This window comes from Cygnus atratus, chromosome 1, assembly GCF_013377495.2.
Source record: "Cygnus atratus isolate AKBS03 ecotype Queensland, Australia chromosome 1, CAtr_DNAZoo_HiC_assembly, whole genome shotgun sequence".
Classification (NCBI taxonomy): Eukaryota; Metazoa; Chordata; class Aves; order Anseriformes; family Anatidae; genus Cygnus; species Cygnus atratus.
This window is the reverse complement of record NC_066362.1, coordinates 42,494,418-42,509,685: the sequence shown is the minus strand read 5'-3', so window position 1 is coordinate 42,509,685 and position 15,268 is coordinate 42,494,418. Positions and strand designations below refer to the sequence as shown.

Here is a 15,268-nt window from a genome sequence, read left to right as displayed (position 1 = left end):
CACCTTCTTTATTTGCAGCAATACAAATACAGGGCATTCAGACTGTAAGACTCAGGATAGATGTACAAACTTCCCTTACACTACTGTGGGAGTAGTTTAGCTGGGGGAGATAAATCATCATCCTGGGTGACTAATGACATTTGGAAACACTTAGAAAAAAGTTGCTGCTTAGAAGCAACTTCAATTAGCAGTATATTCTTGTGAAGATAGCAGAACTTCTTGCTTTGTGTTTGCACAGAGTCAAGGCACCATGTTATACAACTGGTTCAAGGTTAAAGTGATTCACAGTGCTCTGGATGGTACGCTACAATAATACTGTCATTTCTGACAAAGCAAAATACTGGAAGAAATGACAACAGAAAAAAAAAACATAGCTCTGCAAATGAAGAAAGCTAACAGCTGCCATACTTCAAATCTTTTATAAAATACATTTAAAGATACTGAAATTATTACTTTTGAAGAGATTGTGTGAATTTCTGTGAATTGTAAATCTTCCCTGAACTCCATTTTTATCCATTATTTTAGATCAACATTTTTAACTAGTTATTAAAAATACTATACCCTGGTGCGCAGAAGTTAATGTATGAACAGAGAACATACTTCTGTCATGGTAGAAGACAAGAGGAATTTATATTGGGAAGATTTTTAAAGACTATGCAAAGATATGTAGACTGCTCCTTCACTTAGGAAGAAAGTCAAAAACCTCCTACCCATTAACCATAATGAATAATGCAAAACAGCGGAGGGAAAACAGTTACTGTGAGGTAACCTTTGCAATTTAACGATCTGCAGGGATGTGGGACTTGATTTTCTCAGTATTTAACATAACAACGAGACAGTCCCATCTTTATTTCTACCAGACTGAGTAAAGGATTTCTCATATTCCCAAGCCTGCTCTTTTTTTGTATTAGTTGTGAGTAGGACAAAAGTCTCTATAGACTACTCCCTATATAGAACTACAAAGACTGCAGAATACTCTATCAACTTAGCAAATTACCTCTTCCTCAGGTACACCATTGGGCAACTCCTAATTCTACAGGGTAGTAAGAGGCCCATAGCACAACATACCAACAGAGAGATATGAGGAACTTTCTGGAAAGAGCTTTAAAAATGTACATATTTCAACTCATATTTTTATGATGGTAATGTAAACGAATGACTAAAGATTGTGTTTTTTCCAAATATTAATATTTTGGCTTTTTGCTCCTTCTCCCTCTATCCTTAAACATAGAGAAAACCACAAGCATTTGTTTATTTATTTATAATTTGAAGGCACTTTCATCAGCTAAGATAAACATACCCCGAGTGCTTTGCTGAGCAAGAAAAGGCTTAAGCATACATATAAATACTTTCTTGAACTGTTTTTTTTTTCCCTTAACATTTTTAATGGCATTGAAGAGTAGAGATATTCTATTTTCTACTGAAATAAGGTCTCTGTCTTTTTACATAATATTTTTAAAGTGAACATTGAAGCTGTTTAGAAAAGGTAAGCATTTTTAAGTTATTTACTTACTATTTTGCAGTATCAGGTCATCATATTTATTGCCATTAAAATTTCCACAGAGGCCACAAGATTTCCCTTTATGATCTTCTGTCAGCTTAATATAAATACCAGAGTTTCCATCCCAAGCAAGAGAAAAACCAAAGGTAGTTTTCACCAGAATATAGTCAGCCAATCTCTCAACGAAAACATTTCCAACTGTCTGAGGCAACATTAATCTGCAAAAATAAACAGCCTACTTCAAAGAGCTCAGATGAGATGAAGTTAGTGATGGAAAAATACCACATAAAATATCACCTTCTAACTCACTACACCCTTTTTTCCAGTTGTATACAGTCACTTAATGGCCTCAAGTTGCACCAGGAGAGAGGTTCATGTTAGAAATTAGGAGACATTTCTTCTCAGAAAGAGTAGTTAAGCATTGGAGCGGGTTGCCCAGGGAGGCAGTGGAGTCACCATCCCTGGGGGTGTTTGAGGAAAGGTTGGACATGGTGCTTAAGGACGTGATTTAGTGGGTGATAGTGGTGGTAGGGGGATGGTTGGCCAAGATGTTCTTGGAGGTCTTTTCCAACCTTAATGATTCTATGATTCTTTGTTGCATTTTTACCATGTTCTTTTCTATTTGCTTCTCTGCATTGATCATCAAAAGTGAATGCTTTTCTACTGTATACATCTATCAGTTGTACTAATTCTAAGCCTGAACGAATCTTCTTTTCAAAGCCCAGAAGGGGCACCTTAAAGAGCACATGACTTCATGAGCATGCTGTGTTGCACAAGGAGCTCTGTGACACTACTAACTGTGTTCCTGGTGTGGTGAACACCAGCAGCCCTTCTGAGCAGAAGATGGATCATCAGATTAGACGTATGCCAATGGAGAAACTTACAGTACAGAAAATACTTTTGACCAAAAAAAGTACATCCTCTTCCTTCAGCCATAGACCATTGGAAAATAATATTTCAGTATGATTTAATCCTAATCTTCCAAAATTGCTTCTGTTGGGATGAAGACAGATGGCACAGTAGCCATCAGTCTCAGATGTTACAGTATTATTAAATCAAAGGTAATCTAATCTAATCTAATCACCTTCTAAGGTGATACAAAAAAACACGTCTTTACAAGTTTTTGAAATTTTCTGTACTTTATCTAACAGTAAAAAAATACTTATGATAGCCTTGTACTCATTTATTTGTTTAAAAAAAAAAAAAGGTATGTTTGAGGGTTTGATGTACCTCAGAAATGTGGAGTTTTTGCCCAAAAGGGCCAAAGAAGACTTAAGATCTTTGATTCAATTAGTTCAGGCTTATTCATAAGAAGGTTATGTGTTGAATTCAGTATAGCTGCACACCAAGCATAAATAAAGACTACCTTGTTCAAAATTGTATCAGGATGCACCACAGATTAACTAGATTAGTGTGGTGTAGACCTTGTCTATACAAAATTTAGATGGTTAATCCCAAGGTCAGAGCTGAGAAGTTGAACACAAGGCTCATGGGGAGCACATGCTACCTTCATTCATGTATTACAAGAACAGCATTACATCTTTTCACACTAGCACTCTATCAGTCCCAATATAGAATATCCAGGGATCAGTAAAAATACATAGCAAATTATCTTCTCTGGTTGATGTCAAAAGCATTAATTTCCCAAACTTCACATTGTCCTTCTGCAATAAAATATTTGAAACCATCATTAGAACACTTACCTTTTTCCTTCTTTTCTTACTTCATGTCCTGAAATAATTATTTCTTCTTGGTTTGAAAAAAATAAGCTGACTGACCTCTGACAAGAATATACTGAACCATAACAGTCAGGACTGTTATGAACCTTAGAGGGGAAGAATACACACACAGTTAGAATAAATATTCTCAACAATTTCATGCAAGTTTTCGTAAAGTCATATATGATAATTTATTTTTCTGTACACGAATCACTGAAAGAGTTTTAGAGAGAAATATTTAAAATGTAAAAAGGTCATACTTACAAACATATGCAAAAATATGTTCATGTTACTCAGTACTACTGAGAAACACAGCAAGTGCTTAACAGCACAAAGCATCACAAGTTAGTGGCTTAAACACTGTGTGAAATACTCAGGTAGTTTACATAGATGAACTTCATAGACACCATAGTGAGCTGTTTTATCACTGCCAGTGTAGGAGCTTGTTATTTGCACCGAGACACCCCTACTGCTCATTTTCTAGAGGTCTAGAGGGGACTACTGTGCAATACAAAAACTCAGCATAGTGCCAGCATTCTCCGAGCCAGCTGAGACTGGCATCAGCTGATCCAGCATGCCCTCCTGAACCACTCAGTATTTGTTGAGATTTTGGAGTGCTCCCACAGATTACTGCAGTCATCTAACATAAACACATCTGTTAAAACCCATTTTGCATTAGCTTCTCAGCACTGTCAATGGAGAAGTGTAGGCTCTTCCAAAGTCTGCCTGTCCCCATTGTACATAGATAGGGTAGTGAGTCAGGGTGCTGCCTTGAATCTGACATCAGCTTCCCCAGTTTCAGCACAGAAAGCATCACTCTACCAGAGAGAGATCTGCAAAATAGTGTCTTACAACTATTGGCAATATGTGACTTCCATGACTGCCCACTACTAGGGGTGTTAAGCAAATCTCAGATGTGTACTTCTAGAAAAGAAAAACGTGCAACTCCTGTCTCAGTGAGCCTACAGATTCATGGCAATGAAGTAATCTCAAAACAAAAATAATGTTTTATCAGAACTAGGAATAGGCCAGCATGCCTCCTTTTTATAGCTTGCAGAAAGGATGCTACCTTTGCAGTCGGGCTTCCTTTCCATTCCCAGCCATCAGCCATGGCAGAGCATGACTCCTGCCTTGCAGGAATGTCTGTATCCCCAGAGACAACAGGGCTTTTGTTGGCCAGGGTGCACTCTCAGGACATGAAAACCATTGGCTCAGGTTAACTCTGACTGATGATAGGAATGCAGGTCTCCAACTTTCTGTGCATATGCTTTACCCAGTTAATCACTACACAGTTTTGAATTACGTTGACAGTAGTCTAGGTGAGTCTGAAGAACATACCTAGTCCAAGGGCCTATGCAAAGCTCCCGCTAATCTATGCTATGCTAATCTCAGCGGAGCAGGAATACCCAAACTGGTGTGATGCTCTAGACTACTATGCTTCAAAAGCATATGTGCAGGTTTTAGTAATGACTGAGGAGGCATGGGAATATGCTGTGAATCTTAGCTACCTTTACCTAAATTAAAATGTAGACAGAGTTTAGACAGCTCGAGTATGGCTCCTCTGACCGTGTGCATCAGCTTTCTGCAAGAAGGATTTGAGCCATGTTACCAATTTACTTGACAGTGCTGTGAAGCTAAATAGATGAGTAACTGTGAAACATTTTGCCAGCATAGTAATGGGAGCTGTAACTAGTAACTAGAGCTATCACTTTTGTAGAAAAGATTTATTGGTAAACACATACAGCGCTCACACATACACTAACTAATCTTCCTAGGCTGACAGTTAATGCTGGAAATAAAAAACAGTTACTGCTTCTCTGAGTGAAATAAACCAAGCCAGTAAAAGCATTAGGGTTTTTACATGTATAAAGAAAGTTATAATTAAAGACATAATAAATGTTACTAGTATTGACAGATGGTTTCTACGTAAGCCTGGCCTAAGGCAGAAACACAGTCAAGGAAAATCAAAATAATTCTTGTGTTTTCTTCTGCTCTAGAGAGGTGGATTATTAAAACCAGAAGGACCATAATGTGAGCACTTGGCAAGATTTTCAGCTCTCCACTGCCCAGCTGGTTGTGACTGTATTGCTTCAACATTACTTGTGACTTTTCTGAATAAACATTTTAAGTTTTTAACAAAGTATGGCATTTGTTCCAGCAATTGAAAGGTAATTTCTCTCTTTCCAGAGCAACTGGAATCCACTGAAATAAAGATTCTAGATTTTTAATATAATCTTGGGGTTTGCTATAGCATTTTCTGAAATCTTGTAAGAGATGATAGCTGCATGCAAAGAATTAAAATAAAATAATGGAAAGCAGATGTAACAGCATTTGCCTATGATCTGAGTGAGTAGAAATGGCAGATTAATCTTCTTTAGATGCTAGTATTTTGGGGGACAAGATATCATATGTTGATAAATGAAAACTAGTTCTTGGAGCAGGAATCAGAACCTAGATCTACATTTGCCCCTGTGATCACTGTGGCCACCATGGTTGCATTACAGTTAGGACCACTCTTGTTCCCTCTCCCCTGCCCAGTCAGCACCAAATCCCAACCATTGAAAAAAATACCATAATGAGCTTATGTTCTCTCCCCACAGTAACCTACAGCCTGGTAATTAGGACACATTCCTTCAAAGAGGATAGAGGTTTGAACTCTGCCTGATCTCAAAATCATTAACCATGTATACCCATAAATCTGAGGAAATTACTAAAAAGAATGCCCCCTATACATAGGTCAAGATGAAGACTTTTGAGCTGTTAACCTTCTCTGCATGACGCAGGGGTAATCCAAAATTAGAACACAAATCCACAGTGGGGACAAACTTTTTCATGGGTCAGGGGAGGTAGCTCCACATCCTTGCATGCCAATGGCTGCAAATCAGAGCTTGGTACGATTGGGTGCCCAGCTACCAGGCAGGTGACAGCTGTTTGCACTTTACTCAGCAGCTCAATTTTTTCTACAATCTGACAGCTAAAGTTTATTGAAGTTTCCAAGGTCTGCCTTAAGACCCAGTTTTGCTACACAGGTTTTCCCAGAGAGGAGAGAACAGAGATCCTTTTTAGGAGAGAGGGAGTAAGAAACACTATTTTTAATATACTGACTCTGTTGATTATCATTTCATCAGAGTTTTGAGTTGCTGCACACATGCTTAGACATTTTCCAGCAGCATAGTTTTGTATTTAAGTAAGTAACGCTACAGTTTGATCTATTTATTGTCTCTCTACTTACTTTACTTATGAAATACAGGTATACTCAGTGTGTTATTTCTAATGTACGCTCACATACTTACCCAAACAGTGTACTGGGGTTCTGAAGTACCACAGTCTTTTGCAAAAATATAGGAGCAATTTCCCGGAAAGTAGTAGTAGATGCCATCAAATGTTTCAAAGTGATACTGTCCCCATGACTTGCAAATCCCATCTCGGTCCTTACCAGTGTTAGGAACTGGAGAAAACACACTGAGTTTACAACAAGCACAGTAATCAAAAATTGACAGGTGACAAAGGTGTCCACAGAAGTAAATGCTTAGAAAGGAAATAAGAGCTTATAAACAAAATATACAACAATGATGAAAGATAACCTCACTTCTTCAACTTTATTTAAAGTCAGTACTTTTTTCTTTTTTCTTTTTAATCTTTAGAATGCAGTTTTCGTCACATGCAATCATTGTAAGTTTTGGATTTGCTTTGGTAGAGGCATTTTAATTCTAAGTAGAAGCAAGGGATTAAAGTCTACTGACGATCCAGAAAGATGATTCTTGCTAAAGGAGATTCCAGAAACCAGTGCATTGAAAGAGTTAATTATTTTATTTGCAGTAGCTCACTGCTAGAAAAATGCAGTGACTTTTTAGTTGTTCAGTTAACTATAAAAAAGCTGGCCAGCCGCTGACATACTAGACAGTGATCTGTCTCTTATGGCATCTATGAATCATCATAGACCAAATGTTAAAACGTAGGCATTTGTGACGGTGCTATTTCCCTAACATATAACATAATTTTAATCCATGTGTCTTCTAGTGGATGACATCCCTACTACAAAGGAATCACAAAAGTGCTGTTAACAATATTGTTTTAAAAACTTTCCCCTTAAATTTCACTTGAACCCCAAACTTGATTCTTTTGGCCCCAGACTTACCAATTTGGCACCTGCTTCCTTGAGCCCGAAATAACTGACAATCACAGTCACCTGCCTCTGTGCAACCTGCTCCATTAAGGCACTCTTGAGAACATGAACCTGTAAGCAAGGACAGCAGCCTTTTAGTAGATACAGTATTCGGCAAACAAATTGAGACTCGCATTAAATTTTTTTATTGTAAAATCATTAGCAGCTGTATTAGCTAAGAAAATTAACCAACAACAATCTCCAGTTTTTAACGTTTACTTAAATTTATCCTTTGTGTTTCTTGGTTAAAAGACAAGGTTCTCTTTTGGTCTGAGACTTGTACACTAACAAAGGAGCAAAAGGTCAACCTCCTCCCAGCAAACAAAAGGTCAAGTTCCCATGTAAAGAAACCAAATCCCAGTCCTCCTGATCTTGAAATACCCAGGACACAGATTATTCTAATTGACCAAATTCAGCACAATTTATGCATATGTTCAACTCCTCCCTCCTAGGCATTACAGCAAAGGGTATATTCAGCTTATGAACAGTCTGGAATGCATAATTTACAAAGTCAAAAACAGTTAAAAATAGCCCTCCACGCATGCTAAAACTTTTAAAAGGTTATTTCTGCTTAAGAGGTGACTGGAGTCAGAGACTTAAGATTCCATGGGAATGGCTTGTTTTATGTTATAATTAGTAATTGTTTCTAAATGCAGTTTCATTAAAGGGTTATGTTGTCTGCTTGGACGCTAAGACTTCACCGTCTACTAACCATTCACTGAGGTGGGTCTAAATCATAGTTCCCCAAAAGTGAAGGAGAAAGGAAATTTCAAATTTCAGGGTTTGCAGATAGTTGATTTCCCTATTGGGGAGGAATTAAAACCCTAGATACAAACATTTACAAAGTTGCTTACAGAGATTTAAAAAGCATTGCAGAAAGCAGGAAGGCAATGAAATAAACAGGCCCTTCCACACCTGATGGAAGCCACTGTAAAGCTGCTAGTGACGCTAAATGGTAACAAAACTGGACCTTCATAGTAAAGCTTAGTTTTGAATGCTTAGTTTTGAATTTTTCCCATTTAAGAATTGCTTTCCAAATACGCACAGATACCCTGAAAGCACAGGGCAAAAAATACTGTTTATAGAACAGCATTAATGTGGAAAACTTTTTTGCTGTTACAGCTATGAACTATGAATTATACATATTCATTTACATGGAAAAATACAACAGGAAGCACCTACCCAGGCATACATGTTTTCCAAGGATACTGAAGTTCAGTTGCATACAACAAACATTTCTGCAAAATAACTTGGACCTGCTTTAGGTGTTTGGACAGTGCCTGAACCCCTCTAGGAGTAGCCCTGTGCTCATTGTCTGGGTACAACTGTACATTTGCATAATCAGTTCATGCCTCTCAGACATACTTACATCCTCTCACAAGGACAGAAAAAGTGGTAGCAAGAAAATTGTACTAGAAATAAACTTAAAAAAATCAAAGGATTAGCTTAATTAGCTGTTCAGATTTGGTCATAAATCATTATTTTTAAAGTCTAATTTCAGTGGGAACCGTATGCTATTTAACATGGATAAAATGAAGTAATGAGTTAGTGTGGGGTTTTTTAGGGGACAAAACCACTGGCAACATGGGAAGGTGACAGGAAGGCAGCGTGTCCAGGGGCATCTCCTCCTGGGACGAGCAGCACTGACCTCCTGGTGGGCTGCGCGTCAAGGCCCCATGCAGGTGTGACCGAGGAGAGGCAGCTCGAACCTGACAGAAACACAAAAGGAAAATCAGTGTGTTTCTGCTTTATGAATGCACCACTATGAGCCCAGGGCCTTGCAGCAGCATTGAGTGAGGACTTTGAGGGTTTTTTTAGCACAGTAGAGACACCTGTGGCTCGTCCAGCACAGGGCATGGCCTCAAGTGCTGTGATTGACAGCCCAGACTAGCAGGAAAGGCAGCGACTGCGGCACCTGGCACTTGGGGAAGGGAAGCATGTTTTCTGGGGGATGTGGAAGGATATGGCTGTGCCCTGGGATTGCTGCTGGCCTCCTCTCCATGTCTTCTGCTTCACCAAAGGCAACAAACCAGCAAGGCTCCACTGAGGGAGATTTGTGTTTACATTTGGGAGGAAGAGTGAGGGCCCAGGCAAGACTCTTGCCTTTTTTGCTTCCATCGAATACCAAATGTTTCTCCCGTAACTCATGCCCTGTACCACTCCCCAGTCATCCAACTGTGGCCACTTCAGCTGTGATGGATTTCACATCCCCCTTGAGATCCTTCAGAACTCATTTCAGCTTGTCCAAAACAAAATGGGGGGGGGGTGAGATCTTCCTGATCTGCATCCTGTCTTGGATAGGAACAGGGGGACTTGGGACTGTAAGGAAGTCCTGGATCTGACCCAGCACTCTGCTATTGCAGTTTGTCACGTCACATCATCCCTTCCAAGAACTAATCAAGTTCCACATGACAAGCACTCTGGGGTTTTTGCCCCCACAAGTACGGTTGGGAAGTTTACCAGGGTGAAGTGCTGGGCAGTTAAATATTTCCCCTGTACATTTATTCATGGCCATTTTTAAATCTTTTTGTTTTACAAAGCTTTGCCCTTTTTCTTAAATAGCTCTTCATCCCGGCTTTGTTTTGTTATTTTGTTTTGTTGTGTTTTTTGGTGTTTTTTTTTTTTAATTCCCTCTGTGATATGTTACAAGAAAGCAGTTACCCTTCTATGCTCCCCATACGTCTAACACCAGCCTTCAGCAGTACAACAGAGCAAAGCAACTTGTTTAAGCCTTCACTTGCAAGATACTCTTTCTTTGCTCTTTCTGCTAGTCCTTCTCCATGTCTGGAGCTTAAACTAATGGATCTCAGCATAAACACAACTGTACAGTAAATGGTTCAGGTGAAGTCCCACCAGTGCTTCATGCAGTGACATAAATACTTCCCTCCTCCAACTGGAAATACTTTGATGCACCCAAGTAGCACAATCTGTCTAAAACCAATCTGAAATGGACCTCACCAGCTCACCAGAAAGCTGTTCCAGGGTCCATCATTAGCCAGAGAGGTTCTCCACCACCCCTGCATAAAAACACCCCTCTCCACATCCTCTCTTGGTTACCCTGAGCCAGGCCTCTCAGCAAAGCAGCTTTTTGCTTTTGTGTTGTTTTGGGGAGATAGAGCTTATTTGCTGTGACAGCACACTGTCCTACTGAGCACACTTCTAGACCACCATCAGTCCCCAGAGCCCATTTCCCTCAGAAGGTGTCTTCCTAGTGAGGAGAAGAGGCATGACTCACCTCAATGTTATGTTTCATACTGGCTACCTTCTGACTTGGTGAGGAGACACAAAATTCTCCAAGGGACATAGAGAAAATGATTTGTGGTTCTGTTGCAGCCTGCCTGCAAGACCCTGAGAAGAGGCTTTGGGCTCCATGCCTGCCCCTGTAAAAAAGGGCTGTAACAGTTGCTCGGGCTCTGTAGCCCAAGATGTCTACCCACAGGGGAATGAGTTTCCCCCTATACTATTAAATTGTAGTCAAACATCACCTTTGTGCAGCATAAGGCAGCAGTACAGAGCGTGGATTGAGGAGGGACAGACCTCAGGCCGCAGTGGTGGGACCGGGGCCTGGGCCGAAGCTGCCGCCATCACCACACCACATGCAGGCTCCTTGTCTACAGCCACCATTGTGCTTTTCACCAAACACTAACAGCTTTCTAGGGCTTTCTGTTCGCCTTCACAAAAGGCAGAAGAACCACGGTGTTATTTCCCATGGTGTGCGTCAGTCGGTCTATCAGGGTGGGTGATTCAGAGAGCGTTTCACCAAGAGCGAATGAATGTGTGAGGCCATGGGTCTTGGCTGGAGGTGAGCAGGTAGGGAACAGCGGCTCCTCCTCACCGTCCTCCTGTTACCATAGCCTTGCTCCTTACAAAGGCCCCATTGTAACAACAGCAAAGCCCAGAGCAGAAAAGGGGGAGGCTTTCCCCACCCTCCCCCTTTCGGAGGTATAACCTACCTCTGCTGTTAAGAGATCTCTTTTCTGTCGAGTTGCATTAAACTCATTTCTGGAAGAAAACAAAAAGGAACCTGTATAATCGAAGGTCCCTGGAACAGCCTGAATAAGCAGCTCCCCAGAGAGAAGTGTTTCTCTCTGATTACCATCACTTTATCAAAGAGGTCTTTTTTGGCTTAACATTTAAAATGGCGATTTTTTTTTCATGGTCTCATTTTACAGAATTCAATAGTGCTCCAATCTCTGCTGTCAAACGTGGGATGCTTTATCAGGGAGGTACATGGGGCTTATGAGGGAGAGGTAAGCAGGCAAAATAAGCTTATATGACAGGATACAAAATTGCAAAGCAGTTTCATAGGTACTTGACAGCGTGTGTGGCAGCAAGTTCCCCCAAGTGTGATTTGAATATATTGTGATAGAGCTTTTAATAGCAAAAGATGGCTTGCCAGCTATAGCTGACTTAAATTTGCAATTAAGTTTAGAAACAAGGGCAGCAGGCTATAAAACATACTTAGTTTTATCAACAGTCCAAGATGGCATATCATTCAATATGCATGTGTGCTCACTAGATGCAGAGGTCACTAGACACCCAAAGCTATGTCCAAATGGACACTTCTACTAAAATTGATGGCATAGTTCCCATTTAATTCAATGGGATCAGGAACATTCCCTAGTTTGGGTTTTGTTTGGATTTCAGCTTCTACATGAAAACTTGTATTGAAAATGTTTATTTTATGGCTGTATAGCACTTACTTTTCTGTGCTTCAAATAGCAGCTAGGATTTTATCATGCAATTAAAATTGTAGAAGGATACTCATTTAATGTATTTTTCCAGACATAAAATAATGATCTCATCCTGGTTTCATTCCATTATTCCACTAAGCTTTCTTGAGACCATAGAAGTATCATTTTTCATAAGTGCCTTCATTTTTCAAATAGAGGATCCATGCCTGTTGTGTAAATTCTTTGAAAAGAGATGTAAACATTCTGAAAGTGTGTTTTACATCCAATGCACATGTACTTGACGTCTTACATGTCAAATTCAAGACTATATTTTACTTTCTAACTTACGCTATATCAGATAAGCCTTATATGTTTTTGTTTTATTTGTAGAACTTGACAAATATGGCATAAAAACTTACCTTGAAGTTCTTCTCAAAAGAGAAAGCTTGCAATAAGATCCTGTAGATTAAAAAGTCATTAAGTTAAATGTTTTTCTACAGCCTCACTCTGCATTTGGCAAACAACACTACTGAAATTTATTCTTTAAAAAATAGCTAATGATCCTGAGTTTTCCAGAGCACTTTTACATAAACTTTTTTCTCTTCCTAAGGGACCTAGCAACAGATGCTTTCCTTCCTGATAGCTTGATTCTTTCAAGGGCTTATCAACCCCAGTTTTCCACGGTCTCAACTCTGTTAAATACTACCACCAAAAAGAGAGAAGAGTTCTTAGTTGTTCAGAGCCTCAGACCAAATCTGATAAAATTACAGGAGGTAATTATAAGTACAAGGGATACTCAGAGCTATCCAGAATCAAGCTCCTTGGCCAGTTAGGTGTAATTATTTTCTGAATATTACTTGCAAAATTCAATTGTAATCCGGTTACACTCTTTCTCACATTGTCTTAGAAATCTTCATAATGCCTGCAAATAAACTATCTGCAAGACCCATCTAAAGTGAATATACTGGTTAAAAATAGGATTGTTTCTATAACCAGAAGAGCAATTATTTATTCTAGCATTCCAAAAATGCTTAAACAAAGTGCAGGTGCGGTCTGATGAAATAAAATCATACCTTGTTGAAATTCATTACCTGCTTACTCATCTGACAGTAGTGGCAAGGAATAAACGAAACTTAAACATAGTTCCTTGATAATTATTTTGTAACAAAATTCAGACATAGAAAATATGTCTTTTTAAAAAATAAGAGCTATATTTTAGCTTCAACACCTGTCAGAGAGAAGGGAGATATGTAAAATGGGCTATTTAACCTATGTTATTGTTTCTTGAATTCCAAAAAGGGTTAAAAATATTGTTTGATAATGACAGAAAAAGAAGTAGCCGTATTAATAAAATATTTAGAGAACTCATTTTTAAAGTTAGTATTTCTTCAGAAATGGAATAAAGTTCTTACCTTGCAAAGAGGACAGCAGTGAATGAAGCAAAAATATACTCCACGGTATCATTAAATTGAGTTTTCCCACAATGTTCATTTCAGTATAACTATGTATTCCTACAGTGTGTTTAAATCTTTTCAAAGTTAAATAGTTGGATGCATTATTTGAAATAATACAACGCAAAAAGGAAAAAAGAAGACATCAAGCTTGGTAGATACATACAGCTTCAGGAGCTTTGCAAATGTTGCATACAGCTTTCTGGCTGCATGTCTCTCATTAGTAATGCGTGGTAACTCCTCAGCAGAGTCTGTATTAGTTACACTTTCGCTAGACCTGCGAGTATTACTCCTCTTTTGAGCTCAATCGGCCCTTTATAACACAGAAGACAATGACATAGAAAGAAATTTTGCCATGTCATGATGGTCTGAGAGATCCTTCAGTCGTCATTACACCTTTGTGTGCTTTGCGGCTTGTGTTGATCTCTGCCCTTTGCTTCTTATAGTGAAAAATTTTAGCAAGAACCTCCAGTTATGTTAATGCATAAAATATAACCAGATCATTTTCGAGATTAACATATGAATGTTCCTCATCTGTTCCAAGAGGAGAGACAAAAAATTCGATGAACCAATACACTTGGATTTTTAAGAATATTTGAGATACGTTTTTGTGTATAGTTTGCTCCTGTCATGAAAGAAAACTTCCCAGCAGATAATTGTATTTCACTTTCATTAAAAAACTTGCTTGGAAATTTTCATATTACCAAAAAGGAGAAAGAAGTCAACGGGGCCAAGGGGTTTTGTTTCTAATTTTCATTAAAATGGAAAACTGTAAATTCACCAAAATTTAACACGAAAATATATTAAAATGGAAAAAAACCTTACCCACTTTACTCTAAACATTAATAGAATCATTAAAAAGTGCAGTTTTAATGACACATATAATGCTAATTGAAATTCCTACAACTCACTTTCATTTGCAAAGCCTATCTTTTGCCTTACACTTCATTCCTCCTAGCATGCACTTTGTAGGATGCTGGGAGCATTCTGCACAAGGTGGTTGTGGACCAAAATAAAATTCAGAAGTTTTTGGTCTCTCTCAGGTAAAAAATTCTCCCATCAACTCTTTTAGCCCTTTCTCTCCCCTTCTCCCCTGCTGGACTGGAAGAGAGGGCAAAGGAAAACATACAACCTCTCCAACCACAGTCAAAGACAAACCCTTATGCCCACACAGCAGTACCCATGCAGGTTTAGGATCACTGGTGGCCTAGGGACAATTATTGCAAACTGATGTACATTATTACAGTACACTGTGGTTCCAGTATTTCTTAAGATTTAGTTTTATTACTGACTGTATTTAAGTGACTCTGGAAGCAGTTTTCTACAAATACATACATGCACAAAATATTTACCAAACAGCCATTGAAATGGGTTATCTGTCCATCTTGTGTTTCATTATTCTGTAAATCCTAAAGGAAACTTATTTACACAATTCACATTTCACGGAGATTTTTGCTTTGTTTTCACTTTTGACTAACTCCAGGCTGCTCCCACTCACTGAATATGCTTATCTGCAACCAGTCTGCATCTTCCAGCTTATTTTCATCTGCTCCACAAGATCCAAAACCACTCCAGTCTGCAAACTGAAGTAAAAGAATTGAGCTCCTTATCCAAATTAACACACTAATGTAGTCATAGTCACAGATTGCAAACATTTAATGGGGGCACCTACCCTGTAGGAGGTGGCAGAGGCTAATCAACATTTCATGCTCTCATAAATCTCCTGTTAGAGGATGATGCCTTGAGGTTGCTGTAAAGCT

General features: G+C 38.9%; 1 protein-coding gene across 1 annotated transcript in view; it reads right to left on the bottom strand.

The window, feature by feature from the left end:
- Positions 1-13,554, bottom strand: part of OTOGL (otogelin like) — a 96,143-nt gene extending 82,589 nt beyond the window's left edge. Inside the window, exons 1-8 of the mRNA XM_050713222.1 lie at positions 13,470-13,554; positions 12,477-12,516; positions 11,338-11,386; positions 9,033-9,093; positions 7,358-7,456; positions 6,513-6,667; positions 3,205-3,326; positions 1,514-1,719 (exon numbers count right to left, since the gene is read on the bottom strand). Of these exons, the coding sequence (XP_050569179.1) occupies positions 1,514-1,719; positions 3,205-3,326; positions 6,513-6,667; positions 7,358-7,456; positions 9,033-9,093; positions 11,338-11,386; positions 12,477-12,516; positions 13,470-13,548 (811 nt within the window). The 5' untranslated portion in view covers positions 13,549-13,554. The remainder of the gene's footprint in view (positions 1-1,513; positions 1,720-3,204; positions 3,327-6,512; positions 6,668-7,357; positions 7,457-9,032; positions 9,094-11,337; positions 11,387-12,476; positions 12,517-13,469) is intronic.
- Between the last annotated feature and the right edge of the window lie 1,714 nt (positions 13,555-15,268).